The sequence below is a fragment of the Capra hircus genome, chromosome 2 (assembly GCF_001704415.2).
Source record: "Capra hircus breed San Clemente chromosome 2, ASM170441v1, whole genome shotgun sequence".
In the NCBI taxonomy this organism is placed as follows: Eukaryota; Metazoa; Chordata; class Mammalia; order Artiodactyla; family Bovidae; genus Capra; species Capra hircus.
Window position 1 is genome coordinate 132,185,713 of NC_030809.1, and position 20,272 is coordinate 132,205,984.

At 37.5% G+C, this 20,272-nt stretch overlaps 1 protein-coding gene across 1 annotated transcript in view; it reads left to right on the plus strand.

Annotated features, from left to right (window-relative positions):
- UGGT1 (UDP-glucose glycoprotein glucosyltransferase 1) overlaps nucleotides 1-20,272 on the plus strand; it is a 108,982-nt gene that overhangs the window by 64,776 nt on the left and 23,934 nt on the right. Inside the window, exons 19-29 of the mRNA XM_018065924.1 lie at nucleotides 1,169-1,289; nucleotides 4,984-5,082; nucleotides 6,229-6,252; nucleotides 6,740-6,834; nucleotides 8,010-8,216; nucleotides 8,995-9,126; nucleotides 9,912-10,042; nucleotides 13,146-13,241; nucleotides 15,958-16,060; nucleotides 16,302-16,381; nucleotides 16,846-17,035. Of these exons, the coding sequence (XP_017921413.1) occupies nucleotides 1,169-1,289; nucleotides 4,984-5,082; nucleotides 6,229-6,252; nucleotides 6,740-6,834; nucleotides 8,010-8,216; nucleotides 8,995-9,126; nucleotides 9,912-10,042; nucleotides 13,146-13,241; nucleotides 15,958-16,060; nucleotides 16,302-16,381; nucleotides 16,846-17,035 (1,278 nt within the window). The remainder of the gene's footprint in view (nucleotides 1-1,168; nucleotides 1,290-4,983; nucleotides 5,083-6,228; nucleotides 6,253-6,739; nucleotides 6,835-8,009; nucleotides 8,217-8,994; nucleotides 9,127-9,911; nucleotides 10,043-13,145; nucleotides 13,242-15,957; nucleotides 16,061-16,301; nucleotides 16,382-16,845; nucleotides 17,036-20,272) is intronic.

Here is a 20,272-nt window from a genome sequence, read left to right on the forward strand (position 1 = left end):
GAGTGAAAAGTGAATGTGAAGTCCCTCAGCCGTGTCCAACTCTTAGCGACCACATGGACTGCAGCCCACCAGGCTCCTCTGTCCATGGGATTTTCCAGGCAAGAGTACTGGAGTGGGGTGCCATTGCCTTCTCCGGTAGTTGGTTTGTATGCTCATTATTGGCTTATAGTTAGAGATTTTGTATGTGAGTTATTACTCTTGAGATAAGTAGCCACAGAAGATGCCTGAATGGATTTTTTAAAGACTTGACTGTGTATATTTGGTTCACATGTTTCCCCTGAAAATCATGTTGAAGTACGGTTTTGTGTGAAATATTTTCAGTGTGAAAGTTTATAAGTTTCCACAGCCACATATACTAGATCACCTTCATGAAGTACAAGTATTTCTATAATATGAGGAGCATGAAAGGGAAGAGTTAATGATAAATGATTTCTTCTTCCCCAATGTAATTGTGACCCTAGAAATACAGGATTATTTGGATGTCTGAGATTGAAAAAGGCTTGGGGTAATTTTTTTTTTCAGAGAATATTAACTTCTTTAGTGAAGTAATTTGGCTTTGTTCTTTAGAGAGAAGCTTACTGTGAGTAGATCTCAAGATGGGTTTTTGGGTTGTGTTAACTCCAGTTTCTCAAGCTTGCTTGTTTCTGTGGCAAGATCGAATAAACATGGGTTTGTATTTCACATGCACTTCTCATTAGCTTTGTGGCTTAGAGTAAGTTATTTAACCTTTCTGTACCACATCTTGCTCACGTTGTTGAACAGATTAGAAATACTGTACATAAAGAGCCTTGCTTGGCAACGACAGGAACCTATAATGGGGTAACTTCTATTTTTAGCTGTTACTAGTATGTCAGAAGATAATATGAAGTTAGTGATGTTTTAGTTCCTAATAAATCGCTATTGATCAATGGCTCAGTGGGTGAAGAATCCGCCTGCAGTGCAGAAGATGCAGGAGACACAGGTTTGATCCCTGGGTGGGGAAGATCCCCTGGAGAAGGAAATGGCAACCCACTCCAGTATTCCTGCCTGGAAAATTCCCTGGACAGAGGAGCCTGGTGGGCTACAGTTCATGGGGCCACACAGAGCCTGACACGACTGAGCAGCTGAACACTACTCATGTTTGTTTAACGTGCATCTTACCGGCATCCTGTTTCTTTTTTTCCGGTAGGGTGAACTGTCCCATGATCAAGATGTGGTAGAGTATATCATGAATCAGCCAAATGTTGTTCCACGAATCAACTCTAGGATTTTGACAGCTGAGCGAGAGTACCTGGACCTAACAGCAACCAGTAAGTAACATTTCAGGAGCACTTTAGGCTTTTTTGATTTGTCTTTCAAAATCCTGTATTTATTGGATTGTAATGTTCAGAAGATAATCCAAGGTTGTGACACGAATTTGTTTAAACTCTTTGTACCTTGATTTCATTATGAAGTGAAGTGAAGTCGCTCCGTCGTGTCTGACTCTTTGCAACTCCATGGACTGTAGCCTACCAGGCTCCTCTGTCCATGGGATCTTCCAGGCAAGAATACTGGAGTGGGTTGCCATTTCCTTCTCCAGGGGAACTTCCCTACCCAGGGATCAAACCTGAGTCTCCCGCACTATAGGCAGACGCTTTACTGTCTGAGCCACAAGGGAAGCCCCCTGATTTCATTATATGAGCCTCTAAATTTACAAGAGTTTCCTCCAGAGGAGAGAAATTCTTCCTGGATAAATCTTTGTAAACTCTGAAAGTTATTCACTGTCTTTTAAATGCCAGCTCAACATAGGCACTAGATGGTAGGAATGGTCCTGGATTATTGACTTTCTTACAGTCCTAAAGCTCTTAAGCAGCTGTTTTCTTCCTAGTTCTGGTATCAATTTCAGCAATAATGTTGACAAATATCTCAGAGAACTTTACTCTGTGGACTTACAAATGCCTATTTAACAAATAAAGCTTCATTGAGAAATATCATTCTTGCCATAAAAGTCAACCTTTCAAAGTGTACGGTTATAATGTGTACTGTTTTTAGTATATTCTCAAAGTTGTGTGGTCGTCACACTGCCTAATTTTAGACTCCTTCAAAAGAAATGATGTACCCCATTAGTAGTTCCTCTCCATTTCCCACTTCTGTCCTTTAGCAACTACCTAATTTAGTTTCTCTTTCTATGGATTTTTCTGTTCTGGATATTTTATATAATTGGAAGCTTTTTGTGACTGGTTTCTTTCACTAAGCATAAAGGTTTTTAAGGTTCCTCCACGTTGTAGCCTGTCTCAGAACTTCCTTTTTATGACTGGATTCCTTTTCTATTGTGTAGACAGGCCATACTTTGCTTATCTGTTCCTCAGTTGATTAATGTTTAGATTGTTTCCACAAGAATACATTTTTGTCGCTCATGAAACTGAATACCGGAAAAACAAACAACCCAGTCAAAAAGTGGGCAAAACACATAAACAGATATTTCTTCAAAGAAGACATGCAAATGGCTAATAAGCACGTGAAAAGATGCTTAACATCACTCATTATTAGAGAAATGCAAATCAAAACTACAATGAGATATTACCTCATACCAGTCAGAGTGGTCATCATCAAAAATCCACAAACAATAAATGCTGGAAAGCGTGTGGAGAAAAGGCATCCCTTTTGCACTGTTGGTGGGAATGTAAATTCATACAGCCGCTGTGGAAGACCGTATGGAGATTCCTCAAAAAACTGGGAGTAGAACTACCATATGACCCAACCATTCCACTACTTGGTATATACCCTGAGGAAACCCAAATGGAAAAAGGCACATGTACCCCAGTGTTCACTGCAGCACTATTTACAATAGCTACAACATGGAAGCAGCCTAGATGTCCATCGACAGATGAATGGATAAAGGAACTGTAGTACATATATACAGTGGAATATTACTCAGCCATATAAAGGGACACAGTTGGGTCAGTTCTGATGAGGTGGATGAACCTAGAGCCTATTATACAGAGTGAAGTAAGTCAGAAAGAGAAACACAGATGTTACATATTAACGCACATATATGGAATCTAGAAAGATGGTGCTGATGAACCTTTTTGAGGGCACCAGTGGAGATGCAGAGAACAGACGTGGGGACATGGATGGGCAGAAGGGGAGGGTGAGATGAACAGAGAGAGGCATGGGGGCACACACTACCATGTGTAAAGTAGACAAGCAGTGGAGATTTGCCCTGTGACTCAGGCTCAGATGGGGCTCTGGAGCAACCTGGAAGAGCGGGAAGAGGGGGGAGGTTAGAGATGGAGGGGACACGTGCACACCCATGGCTGACTCATGTTGATGTATGGCAGAGGCCAGCTCAATATTGTGAAGCAATTTTCCTTCAGTTAAAAATGGGTAAGTTTGGAAAATGAAAAAAACAAAGCAAAACAATGCCTTGTTAAGAAGTTAACCCCAGGTGCAGTTTGTTCTTTTGCCTTTGCTGGAGACTATGGAGGCCGCTTTAACAAACTGCAGGATATAAAATAGAGATATCATTATTTGCTCAGGAAATCTCACTGGGGAAGAAAGGATATGTGTAATGGTGAAGTCAAAACCAAGTGTATTTGTCGTGGTAGTTGAGTACAATAAATATATAGATCTATTTGTGATTGGTACTTTATTGTGGCTATCTATGTTCTACTTTAAACTTAATTCCTTTTCTTTCAGGCAGAAGAAAATGGTTAAATATAGGCAGAGGAAAAAAAAATGCTTATATTTGGAAAAAAAAGTAGTTAAGAAAATACTTTTTACCAGAAGAATTAGTACAGGCAGTATTATGAATCTTCATCCTGTTTGTTGTTTCCATCATTTTAAATTAAGCTGTAAAGAGTTATCTTTGGAGTACTGATGAATAAGGAACATAAAAACAGTTCTGTGTTTTGGGCTATCTTTCTCCACTGAGTGTTAACAGCCTCAACTGTGACATGATGCTAGTCCACAGTGGCAAGGATGTAGTTCACTTGGTGAGCATTTTGAAGCTGTCAGTGAAAGAGTAACTGGCATCCTCCTAACCCAGCGGTTATAGCTCCATCATCTACACTGCTCTTGGCCTTTGCTGTCCTGCAACTAAGTTTTAAGGCCATGGTGCTTCCTCCCCTCCCCTGCATATAGCCAACAGTATGAATGGACTATGTCTGTCATAAATTGCTTACCATTTCTAGAACATTGATTGAGCAGATTGTAGGCCCTCAGTGTGCTTTGTTGAATGAAAAGATAGACGGGTGAGTGGGTGTACAGACCAATAGATGGGAGGGTGGGCAAGCAAGCTGTGCTTGGAGGATAGGGCAGAAAGCAGGGCGTTTGTATTGGGGTGTGAGTAATGCAAAGACCTGGGATGATTGCTGGAGATACAGGGTTTATGATATCAGGCTGGAGACCACTTTGTAGGTAGGAAGAAATTATGAAGTATTTAGAGCAAGAGAGTGACTTGATGAAGCTGGAATTTTGGTAGGAGTAATCTGAGGGGAAATGATTAATAAGAGCAATTGCCCATAGGCACTAATAGGAAAAATATATATCTAAAAATGACCTCTTATTTCTTTTAAGGTTAAAAATGTTATTATGATAGACATGAAATAACTAAAATATGAGTTTTCTTATATTTTCTCTCCCATTTATCCCCTCTTATCCCAAAATAGAATAGGGAAGAGTTTACTGGAGGGATGGACTATGGAAAGGAGAGATAAAGTCTCTTTAAAAGATCATCCTCTAGGTATAAAGTGAAAAAGTAGGAATAAAATTAATTTAAATCATCAAACTAACACATATATGAGAGTTATGTGTCAGATGGGTACATTTTCTCTTTGTGTCTTAAAATATGGTTAATGAGGTAGGGGTCATGTTGTTAACTTGTTCAATGAACTTAGAACAATATATTTTGCTTGTGCGTTTTGTTAAAACATATATTATGGTCAAATCAGATTATCAGTTGAATGTTAAGATTAGATTGAATTCAGGCATATTAATTAGAAATCTACTTTAATTTTTTTTCAGATAACTTTTTTGTGGATGATTATGCTAGATTTACCGTCTTGGATTCCCAAGGCAAGACTGCTGCTATAGCCAACAGTATGAATTATCTGACTAAGAAAGGTAATACATTTTAGGCTTACCTTGGATTCAACTTTTTATTTTTTTAGTATCTACAAAAATTTAGTGTCTGTTGAGAAAGAGATTCCATAATTTCTTTTATTTTTTTGTATAATTATTTGGGTCTAGAAATTACCTATTTGAATTTAATTTTTATATATATTTGAAAATTCAGATGTTATCTTTATAAATTTTATGTGCTGTGTGTGCTGTGCTTAGTCGCTCAGTCATGTCCAACTCTTTGTGACCACGTGGACTGTAGCCCATCAGGCTCCTCTGTTCATGGGATTCTCCGGGCAAGAATACTAGAGTGGGTTGCCATGCCCTTCTCCAGGGGATCTTCCCGACCCAGGAATTGAACCAGGGTCTCCTGCATTGCAGGCAGATTCTTTACCAGTTGAGCTACTATAATAGACATAAAAGGCAAAAAGAAAAATTTTTTCATGGTTCAGAATGGAAAAAGAATTATGTAAAAATGGTTTAATGGATTGCAGATTGGTTTAACTCACCTCTTCAGTGATAACATTGGATTAAATTTTTAGGATTTATAAGATAAGTGAAAGTTGCTCAGTTGTGTCCGACTCTTTGTGACCCCATGGACTATGCAGTCCATGGAATTCTCTAGGCCTTTCCCTTTTCCAGGGGATCTTCCCAACCAGGGATCATCACCCACATTGCAGGTGGATTCTTTAGTAGCTGAGCCACAAGGGAAACTTGGTTCAAGAAATCCTTGTGAACATTTTTAAGCTGATTTTGATACAGAGTTCTTTATGCAGATCAAAATTATGTAAAATGATACCTTTTTAATGGAAGACAGATGTTTTTCCTCCCTGGTCACATTTATTACCCTTTCAAAGCACCAACTGTCATTTAAGGTAGCTATTTTTATTACCATTGTAGTTTTCTCCCAGAGAGAAATTCTGGCTTTTCAAATGTATATTTAAATACAGGCAATTGCTCCATTTGGTTCCTCAAAGAAATTGATTCTGAGGAGTCCCTGTATAGTTCTGTAACACAAATAGGACTAAGAACCAGAAAAAAACGCATAGAGGATGTTGGGCATTATTTAAAATTTGTCTCTTAAGTTGGCATTAATTAGAGAAATGATATTTTCTTTTTTTCTACTCTTTTTCCTTTACTTTTGTCCAGGAATGTCCTCCAAGGAAATCTATGGTAACTTTAAACTTCAGAATGTTCTATTCCTTTTATTTATTTTTATTAATTATCTTATGTGGTTCAGGCACTGTTGTGATTCAAAATTTATTGCTACTTTATTGGAATGTTTCTGGAACCTGTGGGTAATTTATCAATGCAGATGAGTTCTGTGTGTTTGTAAAGAGTTATATTTTAGAAAGTTACAAATGAATATGATTAGAGACTATCATATGTTACCCACACTCTCAAAGACTCTTTTTCATTTTACATGCTAACAGATGCCCAAACCAAAATAGAATTAATAAATGCATGTTTCTAGTTTCTGATTAAGCCACATGGAAGGTTATCATGCTTTCATTCTGGTATCAAAGTTTTGCTGCTTTTGCCTTGTATCTTTATTTTTTGCATGGCTTGCAGAAATTATTTGACTTAATAGCAGTACTGAAACATGGGATGTGCTTTCTCCCCTCTTCCCACTCAGTATATTGTGTTTGTTTTTCTACAGATGATTCTTTTATTAGGCCAGTAACTTTTTGGATTGTTGGGGATTTTGATAGCCCTTCTGGAAGGCAATTGTTGTATGATGCTATTAAACATCAGGCAAGTATCTACTACTTCAGTCTGTATCTTTGTTTGAGGCTGCAGTATCTTCATGAGCATCAGTGTGCTGATAATATTCTGTTTGTCCAAAGGAACAGACTAGATGGTGTGGTCAGTTCAGAGTTGTATTTGAGAGCAGTCCTGGAAGGATGCTATACATATAATGCATTCTTAACTCAAATTGATAAAGCTTGTGTGGTGGTAAAGTGGGAGAACAGGGAGGGAGTAATTGAGGTGATACATAGGTTCAGAAGACAAGCATAAATTAATAGGATGTACATTGTCACTGTGTGACCACCACCCAGGTACAGAAATAGTTCCCTGAAAGTATGGCCCTGCCTGTGCCCTCGCCACTATCCCTCTCCTGTCCTCCTCACAGCCTAGGTTTACCTGTTACTTACGTTGCTTAAATAGACTCTTACAATATTAATACGTGTTTGTTTGCATTTGATTTCTTTGCTCAACATTTTTGAGATTTATTCATGGCTTTACAAGTGGTGGTAATTAGTTCTTTTTCATTGTGCATTGGCTGTACCAGAGTTTTGTTTGTTTAATCTGTTGGATGGACAGTTGGTTTGTTTCTAGTTTGGGGCTAGAAGAATGCTGCAGTGAATACTCACGTATGTGTTTTTAGATACACATCAGTATGAATGATACACCTGAGTATGAATTTCTGTTGCTATGGCCCTTTTTTGTTTTTTTGGGTCCTAGATATCTTCTTCCACATGAATTTTGACTTTTTACCTGAGGAGAGATGAATTTTTGCTAGAAATCTGTAAAGGCCATGTGACTGAAGGGTTTGTGCAGAGCCCTTCAAGAGGGTTGTGACTTGTGGTAGTAAAGATGGGTGTAGTTGGGATTCACATGCCCAAGTGAGGCATAACATGCATAAGAAGAACGCAAAGTGTGTTGGGGAAATACAGGACTCTGACAATCTGTAATGTATACCGTATTTACAGAGATGGCAAGAAATGAATTGGAAAGGTAGGTTGGGGGCCAATTCATATAAGGGTTTGAATGCCTACTTACAGCATTTTAATTTTATTTGGTATGCAGAGGAGAATGACCAAAGACTTAAGTGTTATTTGCTACTTATGGAATGTGACTGATGTTAATGCTGCTTTTTAAGTTCAAGACATCTACCATATAACTCTTATTTCCCATTTTGTAAATAGAAATCCAGTAACAATGTTAGAGTAAGCATGATCAATAATCCTAGTGAAGATATAAGTTACGAGAAAACTCAGATCTCCAGAGCAATCTGGGCTGCTCTCCAAACCCAGACCTCCAGCTCTGCTAAGAACTTCATCACAAAAATGGCCAAGGAGGAGACTGCAGCGGCCCTGGCTGCAGGAACTGACATCAGGGAGTTCTCTGTTGGGGTAAGTGTGTATTGCATGAGGCTGCCTTGTTCTGTTATTTAGAAGTTCATTCCTATGGGCTGATTTGTCCTGTTCCTGTTGATGTCAGGATTTGTGATTGTAGTTCTGAGCTCAGAGAATATTTTTTAAGTTGGAAGAGCCTTTCCAATAAATAACAATTCTGCGATTTTCCCTTTACTTCACTTTAAACTTACTAGGTTTCATGATGTGTATGCATGAGTTTATGTATGCTTTTAAGCACAAAGCCATTGGTTTTGTAAGTTTTTAAAAGGTAGATAGTGTTTGACTTGTTTGTAAAGCAAAGACAAATATTTGTTTCTAGAGATTTAAGCTACTTAATGAGTTAGAGGCTTATGTGTTCTTGATATATTTCCAGTATAAGTCCAAATTAATTAATTTATATACTACATACTTTTCATTGTTGTGTAATTTTAAAATTTTTTATAAAATGATGAATGTATTTGATGTTTCAGTTAGAAAAAAGGTTCTCTTTTGAAATTAACAAGATTTAAAATGCATAATAAAGTTACCGTGAATTATAGTTTGCCAATTGAACTATCACATAAAGGACCAGAAAAAGGAAATAAGCAATTACTTGTTAAGTGAGAGGTTGGGAAAAAATGGGAGGAAATGTGGAAAATGGAGACATCATAATGTTAATTATTAAAATTAGTCATAACTTTCCTCTAGAGCATTTTATGATTTATTCATGTGATTATTAATTTTTGTGGTTTTCTTAATAACGATTACTTTTCCTTAATAACAATTACTTTCCTAGGGCATGGATTTCAGTCTTTTTAAAGAGGTCTTTGAGTCTTCCAAAATGGATTTCATTTTGTCTCATGCCGTGTACTGCAGGGATGTTCTAAAGCTGAAGAAAGGACAGAGGGCAGTGATCAGCAACGGAAGGGTGAGGATTTTGTCCTGAGACAAGGTTGCCTTCAAATTAGATTAGTGAACAGTCTTGGCAGCTTTCTTCTCTGAAGCTAGTAAACTCTTCAACAGAGCCACTTTTTCCAAAGGTGATTAGGGCTTATGCAGTGCTGATGATCATTACTGCCCCCTTGTTTCAAAGGAAGTTTGCTCATTTGGACACAAATGTCTTTACGTGAAACCTTCCTCCTGTTTAGTTTTGCCCTGCGATTGTGTAAGGTGGTGAGAGTGTGGTTGCTCTCAGAACATAAATTCCTAAGACCTTTGATACATAAAGTGTTTGTCCTATGTGGGGATTAAGTTTATGGTTTGTGCAGTTTATGTGAACTTAATTGGTTTACACTTAGAATACTTCATAAATATCTGCAGACGCGGAAATGAGGCTAGACAGACATACTAAACTTGAAACTCTTAACACTTAGGGTGGAATCTCTGGTATCTACCACTGCATTTCTATTTGGCTTTTTTTTATTCAGTGAGAATTAATGAAAATGATATTGCTGTATTATTCCAGAGTTTGCTTACTGTAAAAATAGTGTCAAATATTCAAGTCTACACTCTGTTGAGTGTGGAGGAATTGATCAGGGGATAGCCATATGAGTTGATTTGGCTTTTATTTTCACTTTTTTCATTGATTTAACTTAGGCATAAACATGATTTGGGTCTGTAAAGTGGTTTGGTTTGTAAGGTGGCCTGAGGACAACCAAGGGCTTCTCTGCAGCCTGCTAATTCCAGCACTGACTACCCTGCTCTCTTTCACAGATCATTGGGCCACTGGAGGACAGTGAATTCTTTAATCAAGACGATTTCCACCTCCTGGAAAATATCATCTTAAAAACTTCAGGACAGAAAATCAAATCTCACATTCAACAGCTTCGGGTAGAAGAAGATGTGTAAGTTTTGCCATAGAAGTTAATCAGTTCAAGTCATAGGGGCTATGTTAATTGGACCTTCCTCATGCTTAAAAAAAAAAAAAAAGTTAAACATTTATTCTAAGATGTTTTATCTCTAGCTTTAAAATATAATAATTGTCTTCATTTCAGGTTTACTTATTTTTGCTTCCATTGAAATGAGTTAATTTTGCAGCAAGCTGTTTAAAGAACTGAATTCTCTCCATTTTGATTTTTTAAAAGTTTTTGATTGTGGAAAATTTCAAACATATGTAAAAGTAGAGGGGTGATTTTATTTCTTTGAAATACTTATGGAAAGACATACTTTTCCTCATTATCTCTATAATTACCCTTCAGTTTTATTTTCAGGAAAAAAGGCAAATTAAGTGTTTCTTTTTCTTTATTTACTAATTATTGAATAATGTTTTTTGTTATGTAGTCCAAAGGTGATGATGATGAGTTATTATTGGTTCTTTATTGTTATTTTAATCCTTTTCAGTGTTATTACTAGCTTATGTATTTTAATAAGTTATTTCTCAAAGGAAGAAAAGTAATTATTTGACTGGTCTACCTGCTATGTAACTGAAGCTCATATTCATATTCACATGGTTTTTGGCATTAAATATCAAATGGATGTGTAATTGGAGGATGTATGTTTGTGTAATGTTGATGAACCGTGACACCTTTTTCCACAGAGGCTATACCGTTTTACTTTCCCATCAGTAATGCATAAGGGTTCTGGTTTCTCCACGTCCTCATCAACATTTGTTATTCTTAATTTTTTTTATAATACCCATTCTAAATGGGTGTGGTATCTCCTTGTGGTTTGTCATACTCCCCTAACAATTAGTGATCTTGAACATCTTTTCGTGTGCTTAAACAGACCCTTTGTCTGTCTGGGAAAAATCTGTCCAAGTCCTTTGCTCATTTTTAATTATTTATTCTGTTGATGAGTTGTAGGAATTTGTTCATATTCTGGATATCAATCCTGTATAGCTGTGTGATATGCGGGTGTTTGTTCCCCACTCCATGGATTGACTTTTTACACTCCTAATAGTGTTCTTTGATGCATAGTTTGAGGATATAGAATTTTAAAGTCTTTCTGTTTTTTCTTTTCTTCATCTATTTCATCACAGCATGATGTTGCAGAGTTTAAAATGCATGTCTTAGTGTTGACTTTGATAGCTACCAAAGCAGCCTCTTTGCCAAGTTTTATGTGATATGAGAAGGAATCTTTTTTCATCTCAGCCAAACTGGGGTCACAGATAAAGAGGTTTTGTTCTTCCTCATTTGGTGTTCCTTGTTTTAGCCTATGAAACGCCTCCTGGATACAGGCCAGGAGCTAACCTATGACTTGAGGCCACTGTGTCACAGGCATGGGCTTGATGTGCTCCTTGGACCACTCCCTCTCTGTCTCTGCAGCCTGTGGCGAGCCCCTTGGAGTCCCTGCGGACTGTATAATTGCCAGACTCTGCACAAAAGGCTTGTCTTTAAGCAGCCAGAGAGGGACTGGGTGGGTGCTGGGTGGATATAGACAAGTAAGGTAGCTTTGGGCTTCCTTGGCAGCTCAGTTGGTAAAGAATCTGCCTGCAATACAGGAGACCCCTGGTTCCATTCCTGGGTCACAAGATCCGCTGGAGAAGGGATAGGCTATCCGTTCCAATATTCTTGGGCTTTCCTTGTGGCTCAGCTGGTAAAGAATCCGCCTGCGATGTGGGAAACCTGGGTTCGATCCCTGGATTGGGAAGATCACCTGGAGAAGGGAAAGGGTACCCACTCCAGTATTCTTGTTTAGAGAATTCTCTATACAGTCCATGGGTTGACAAAGAATTGGACACAACTGAGCAACTTTCTCTTTCCCTTTCACTTTCAGGGTAGTTATGGGGGTGCCAAAAGATTGATACTAAAACTTTTAGGGTTTTCAGAGTGACCTTGCTTGCCTAGGGTTTTCCTTAGTGCCAGATCTGCTCCACCTTGGAGTGGCCCCTTGTGACAGCCACAGCTTTCATGCCTGACCCAGACCTGCAGCTAAGAGGCCATCCTCAGCTCCCTAAACCTCAGTTGTGACCTCTTTGATCAGGGAGCTCATTCCAGGCCATGTTAGTGTCCCTTGACATATTTTGTGACAGTGTTGACACATCACAGGAAACAGATGACCTGTTTTATTTTGTTTTCAGAGTTAGTATTGAGAAGTACCAGGGGATATAATTTGATATAGTTGTTTGGTTCAGTGAGAGAATGGATGGGCTTGATTCTAGTTCAAATATATTCACAAATATATTCAAATATATTTTAACATTCTTAGAATTCAATCCTTGGTTCAGCAGACTAGAGCATTCTTTTTCAGTCTCATGATTTAGTACAAAATCTTCCTTGGTTAGAGATCAAGTTAGGAGGGGTGGGGAACGCGGAAATGCTTTTCTAAGTTGTTTACTGTAATGTTGATTGTAATAGTGTAATAGATAATGATGTATTCATAAATATAATACTATGCAGTTTTTGAAAATATTGATGTACCCCAACAAAATAATGTTTGTAATGTATTATTAAATGAAAAATCAGGTTACCAAATAATTTAGTACCACTTTTTTTTGTGTGTGTATATATATATATTTTATAATATAGAAGAATTATGAACTGAAATGTTTTCAACACTTATTTCTTAAATATGCTATTATTGTGTGTATCTCCATTTTCTCCTTATATATTTTTTTCTGAATGATTTTTGGTAAATTGTGACTCTAATGATCATAAAAAGTAATAAAGTTATTGAGAAGAGGGTGAGGGAGACACAGATGACACTGGCAGCCTGCTCTGGGCCAGGCTCTGAGCTCGGTGCTTTATTTTGTATGTTTAGCCAGTGCTGGTTTTACAAGAGCCACTCCAAGTAGGTGTTACCTCCATTTCACATATGGAAAAATCAACACTTACTGCCGGGCTATAAAGCTAATCAGTGACACAGATCTGTAGTTTTTTTTCTCGTGCCTATTGGTACAAAGTTTATTTCTTCAAACCATGTCGTTGGCAGTCAGTACGTAGGTTGATTGTAACAGCTGGGAAACCTTCAGTCAGAGAGATGCTAAATTTTCACCAACCAATCTTTCAGGGCCAGTGACTTGGTAATGAAGGTGGACGCTCTCCTGTCGGCGCAACCAAAAGGAGATGCAAGAATCGAATACCAGTTTTTCGAAGACAGACACAGGTATAGAATCAGTGTGGAATGTATGCATAGTTTTGCTTTCCTCAGTTGCTTTATTCTGCCATTTAAACTGTATTTGTAAGTGTGATATGTGGCTTTCATATATGTTTATACTCATACATAGAACTTATAACGGAGCTCAGTTGCATAAAAGTTGACATTTATTTCTAAATCAGTTTAGTTCTGAATACACCCTTTGAGAAAACAGAGCATTTAATAAAGCAGATCAGCTTAATTATATGATATTAAAGAATGAACAGTTGTTAGACCACTTGTCTCTTCATCATTTTTTGAAACCTGTCTTGTTTTCAATAAAATAAAAATAAGTGTAGCATTATAAGGAAGTCTTTTGTCATCTTTTTGTCTCTTGTTTTCCAGTTTTTTATTTTGAAAAGTTTCAAACTTGGAGAATAGTTGAAAGACCATTACATTGAACACCCGAATATCTTTAACCTAGATTCACCAATTATTGACATTGTGCCACATTTATCCATATGTGTGTGGATGTATGGTATATATTTGCATACAAACATAAGGTGCATTCACATTTTTGGCAACCATTTGAAAGTATGTTGTTCAGTTCAGTCACTCAGTCGTGTCCGACTCTTGTGACCCCATGGACAGCAGCATGCCAGGCCTCCCTGTCCATCACCAATTCCCGGAGTTCACCAAAACTCATGTCCATTGAGTCAGTGATGCCATCCAACCATCCTCTGTTGTCCCCTTTCCTCCCGCCTTCAATCTTTCCCAGCATCAGGGTCTTTCCAAAAGAATCAGCTCTTTGCATCAGGTGGCCAAAGTATTGGAGTTTCAGCTTCAACATCAGTCTTTCCAATGATCACTCAGGACTGATCTCCTTCAGAATGGACTGGTTGGATCTCCTTTCAGTCCAAGGGACTCTCAAGAGTCTTCTCCAACACCACAGTTCAAAAGCATCAGTTCTTAAGTGCTCAGCTTTCTTTATAGTCCAACTCGTGAGAGTCTCACATACATGACTACTGGAAAAACCATAGCTTTGACTAGACAGACCTTTGTTGGCAAAGTAATGTCTCTGCTTTTTAATAGGCTGTCTAACAACTTTTCTTCCAAGGAGTAAGCGTCTTTTAATTTCATAGCTGCAGTCACCATCTGCAGTGATTTTGGAGCCCCCCAAAATAAAGTCTGACACTGTTTCCACTGTTTCCCCATCTATTTGCCATGAAATGATGGGACCAGATGCCATGATCTTCGTTTTCTGAATGTTGAGCTTTAAGCCAACTTTTTCACTCTCTTCTTTCACTTTCATCAGGAGGCTCTTTAGTTTTTCTTCACTTTCTGCGATAAGGGTGGTGTCATCTGCATGTCTGAGGTTATTGATATTTCTCCCAGCAATCTTGATTCCAGCTTGTGCTTGTAAACATTGTTATATATCATGCATAAATTCTCTGGCATCTGTCTCCTGAGTACTGGCAGTATCTCCAGCAATTTAAATCGCTGGCATACCTCAGCAATTTAACCTTGATAAAGCAATGTTATGTAATATCAGTCCATTTTCTGATTTCTCCGAAGCCCAGTAATGACCTTTTACAACTGTTTGTTGTTTTGGTCCAGCTCACATGTTGCAGTCAGTTATTGTGTCTCTGTAGTCTCTTCTAAGGTAGAACAGTTTGAGGGTTTTTTATTTGTTTTTGTCACTCTTTAATAACATTGACTCTGAGGAGTCCAGGCCAGTTGTCCTGTGGAATGTCCCACAATCTGGGTTGTTTTCTCATGATTAGATTTAAGGTTAAATTGTCTTTAGGAAGAACTCCTACAGTTGATGTATGCAGCACTTACTTTACCAGTCAAGTGTTTATCTTTTTGCACATCAGAATCACCACAGAGGCTTTAGCTGCAGAAGCCTGCATGCTACTCTTCTATGATTTTGATTTAATTAGTTTAGAGTAGATTGGACTTTGGTTAATTCACCTGTGCTTTCTCACAGTCAGTCCTTGTGGGGATAAAATTTGAACAGGCTATTTGCCGTAAAAATATTTGTTTAATTATGACTCTCATGTCTATGAGTGGCATTAATTCTCAAGAAATTTCCAACTGTGATACAGACTGATTGTGAGACGTTCTTTATAGCTTGAAAGCCATCTAAAAGTCTAGCAATAAGGAATAGCTTAACTAAACTACAGCAGGTTCACTTGGCACATTGAAGATTATTTCTTTTTCAGGATATTAATGTATAACAACATGGAAAAATCTTTATAATAATTACAATTTCTGGGGGAAGGAATGAAGTCATTATAAGGTTGCTGATATCTTGTAGGTGCATCTGATCTTTATATGGGCATATAAGGAGGACTGTATAGAAATATGTCATACAGTGGTTGAGTTGGGATGGTGAGATTTTATGATTATTTCCTGTTTCTCTCTTTTGCAAATATTTTGTAATATTCTTATATTTCTTTTACTATTTAAAAACATCAATTTCTTCCTTCCTTACAACCTTCTTGCCAAGAAATAAAAATTGGCATAATGTTCCTTAATTGTTAAAAACAAGCATCAGAAACTTTTAGAGGGTTTTGCAAACTTTGAGGTAAACAGAATCACATAGTTGACCACCATATAACCTTATTGTTTGAGATCTAAAGTTTTTTGGAAAATGCTAAGAGATTTGATTAGTTGTATTGGATGTATTGTCTTCCTGCCCCCACCCCTCCAGATTAATGTTTTATCTTGTTGATCTCTGTAGTGCAATTAAACTGAAACCCAAGGAAGGAGAGACGTACTTTGATGTTGTGGCTGTCATTGACCCTGTCACCAGAGAAGCACAGAGACTTGCCCCATTGCTTTTGGTAGGTACAGCTGCAGAGGCAGTGCCCGTGTTTTGTCCTAATGATAGGTAAGTGTGATTTTGATTGTGCACTAGAGCTGTGATTTCTAGGGATTTACCCCATGCAGAATTTATAGGATTTATTATCTTTGTGTTTTTTCTTGAGATACACATTTCTGAAGAGAAAATGTAAACATTTTGTCTCGAGTATCAGTCACTTTGTAGGAAAAATTTTTGTTTTGTCGTCTGATTTCTTCTTTTAGGTTTTAACTCAGCTGATCAACATGAATCTAAGAGTATTCATGAACTGCCAATCTAAACTTTCCGACATGCCGTTAAAAAGGTAAAGCCAACTGGCTAAGAAATCAACCCTTGGAAAAAATTGCACTCAGTCTGAAAGCTAAAAATTGAATGTAAAAGATCAAAGGGGTTTATGTATGGACATCATGTTTAGAAAAAAAATCACTTACTGAAGTTTTGCTAAATTTCTAAGAACTAATCAAGAGTTTGAAGAACTTAGTATGAGTGCGGAAGCTAGGGGTACAAGCTATTCCCCTCCCCACAAAATGCAGGAAGGAATGACCTCCCCCGCAACCCCACCTCCCCTGCTCTCCTTGCATCTTCAACAACCACAGGACATACAGTTAGGGCAAGAGATGGTTTTGGAAACACTTTCTTACAGTGGAAGGAAGGTCTTCCAAATCTAGTTTGTCTTAAGTCACTTGTTTACCTGTGTAGATGTGTATAAGCTCAAAGGTTGTGGTTGCATTAAAAAAACAGTTTAACACCTTTTCTTTTCCATTTCAGCTTTTACCGTTATGTCTTGGAACCAGAGATTTCTTTTACTTCGGACGGTAGTTTTACTAAGGGGCCAATAGCAAAATTTTTGGATATGCCACAGTCTCCTCTGTTCACTCTGAACTTGAACACACCTGAGAGTTGGATGGTAGAGTCTGTCAGAACACCATATGACCTTGATAATATTTATTTAGAAGAGGTAAGAGTATCATTGCTTCCCAGTATTTAATCCCACATAACCCTGTTGAAGATGTTGTTATGGTAGTCTCTGATAATCTCCCTACAGTCTAGGGGTGCTTCTGAAACAGTAGTGTTCAAATAACAGCCTCGTTGAGATCGATGTCACATACCATAAAATTCACCCTTTTAAAGTATACAGCTCAGTAATTTTAGTATATTCACAGAGTTGTGCAGCCATCACCACTATCTAACTTCAGAAAATTTTCAACACCTCTAAAACTAACTCCATTCATTTCAGTTCAGTTCATTTCAGTTGCTCAGTCGTGTCCAACTCGGCAGCCCCATGGACAACAGCACGCCAGGCCTCCCTGTCCATCACCAACTCCTGGAGTTTACTCAAACTCATGTCCATTGAGTCAGTGATGCCATCCAACCATCTCATCCTCTGACGTCCCCTTTTCCCCCCGCCTTCAATTTTTCCTAGCACCAGGGCCTTTAATGAGTCAGTTCTTCACATCAGGTCGCCAAAGTATTGGAGTTTCAGCTTCAGCGTCAGTCCTTCCAATGAATATTCAGGACTGATTTCCTTTAGGATGGACTGGTTGGATCTCCTTGCAGTCCAAGGGACTCTCAAGAGTCTTCTCCAACACCACAGTTCAAAAACATCAATTCTTCGGTGCTCAGCTTTCTTTGTAGTCCAACTGTCACATCCATACATGACTACTGGAAAAACCATAGCCTTGACTAGACTAACTCCATACTCATGAGTAATCACCCCCAATTCCCCTTGCCCTCTGACAACCACTAATCTATTTTCTGTCACTTTTTTGTGACTGGCTTCTTTCACTTATATTATTTTCAAGGTTCATTCATATTTTGGCATTTATTAGTACTTTATTCATTTTAATTGCCAGATAGTATTCCATTGTATGGATATTCTATGTTTTATTTAGTATTTATTATATCCACTGTGTGGCTATATCACTTATAGACATTTGGGTTGTTTCTGCTTTTAGACCATTATGAATAATGCTGCTATGAGCATTTGTACATAAGTTTTTATAGATATGCTTTTCTTTCTCTTGAATATATACATAGGAGTGGGATTGATTGCTGGATCAGATGGTAATTTTATGTTTAACTTTTCAAGGGATTGCCAAACTGCTTTCCAGAGTGATTTGCCCTAATAACAAATGACATTAAGCATTTTTTCATGTGTGTATTGGCCATTTGTGTATCTCCTTTGGAGAAATGTTTATTCAAATCCTTTAAAAATGGACTCATCTTTTAATTGTTGAATTGTAAGAGTTCTTTTTATATTCTGGATACAAGTCCCTTATCACATATATGCCTCACATATGTTTTCTCCCATTTTATATGTTGTCTTTTCACTTTTTTGATGGTGTCCTTTGAAGCATATAAGTTTCTAATCTTCATAAAGTCTAATTTTCCTATTTTTTCTTTTATCACTTATGCTTCTGGAGTTATATCTAAGAAGCCATTGTTTAGTCCCAGATCACAAGGGTTTACGCCAGTGTTTTCTTTGAACTTCCGCAATTTAAAACTCTTGCATTTTTGAAAACTCTTTATTTCCTTGATACATTTGGAGTTACTTCTTTGTATATGGTGCCAGTAGCGTTCCAGCTTTGTTCTTTGTATGTGGCTATACAGTTGTCCAAGCGCTCTTTGTTTTAAAAACCTATTCTTTCCACATTAAGTGGTCTTTGTGCCTTTGTCAGAAATCAGTTAACCCTAATGTGAAGGTTTAATTTTGGGCTGTCAGTTCGAGTCCATTGATCTACGTGTCTGTCCTTGGGCTAGTACCACATTGTCTAGTTTACTGAAACTTTGTAGTAAGTTTTCAAATTAGGAAGTGTGAATTTTCCAATTTTTTTTTTTTCAATGTAGTTAATGGCTATTGTGGGTTCTTTGCATTTTGAAATCAGCTTATTAATATCTTCAGAAAAAGCTGCTGTGATTTTAATAAGAATTTCATTAAATCACTAAGTCAGTTTAGAGAGTATTGCCTTCTTAACAGTATTAAGTGTTCTGAACCATGAATATGGGATCTCTTTCTGATTATATAGGTCTTTAATTTCTTTCAACAGTGTTTTGTAGTTCTTAGTATACAAGCCTATATAAGACCATATCATCTGCAAATAGAGTTTTACTTCTTTCTTTCCAATGTGATGCCTTTTATATAATTTTCTTAATGCATTGGAAAAATTTTAAATTACTGATTCAGTCTCTTGCTGTAGGTCTGTTTAGATTTTCTGTTTTGTCTTGAGTCAGTTTTCAAAGTTTGTGTATCTTAGGAGTGTATCCATTCTATCTAGGTTATCTAATTTGTTGGCATACAGTTTTTCATAGAATTTTTTAAAATTTAAATTTTCTAAAATTTAAATTTACTTGATTTCAATAAGTTGGCTCTTCTCTTTTTCTCTTGGTCAGTCTAGCTAAAAGTTTGGCCATTTGTTGATATTTGTGAAAAACAAGCCTTTGGTTTCATTGCCTTTTTTTTCTTTTCCTTCTGTATAACTGTATTTGGAGTCCCTAAGGTAATTAGTCCTTTTCCCCTAACCCATTTTCAAAGATAGTTCAATTTCATTTCACTTATGTCTCTTGCCAGCCCTCACTCTATACCTAGCTTAGAGTGTATTAACAAAGGAACTGAAAGACATGGTCTTTACCTCCAGGGACTGTATAGTACCTCAGAGCATCCTTCCTTTTTAAAACATTTGTCATTGTGTCTGCCCGTAATATTTCCTATCACGGTTTAACCCTGTTTTCTGGTTCTGGCTTCTTGGGAATTAGGAGACTGAAAACTTGAGCAGAGTTACCAAAGGACTTTGCAGAATTCTTTTCGTGAGGTTGAATAACTAGTTTCTTAAAGACAAATCTCTGTGCTCACTTCCACAGCACATACACTAAAACTGGAAGAAGAATCCTTTAGGTAGTAAGCTGATTGAAGCAGAAAGAGAATATGTGTGTGTGTGTGTGTGTGTGTGTGTGTGTGTGTGTGTGTACACATAGGTACACACTTGCCCTTTCCCAGTCCTATCCACCATATTTTTAACAAATAAAGAATACAGTTTTTGCCCTTGAGGAACTACCTTTGTTGAAGAAATTATAGAATGGCCACAAAAAAGCACTAAGGAACATTGCACAGAAGTATAGAATCAAATGCAAAGCAGATTTCTTCCATATTTCCCAGAGTTTTTGCTGCTCTTTTTAAGGCTTCCTCCAGTTTCTCTGC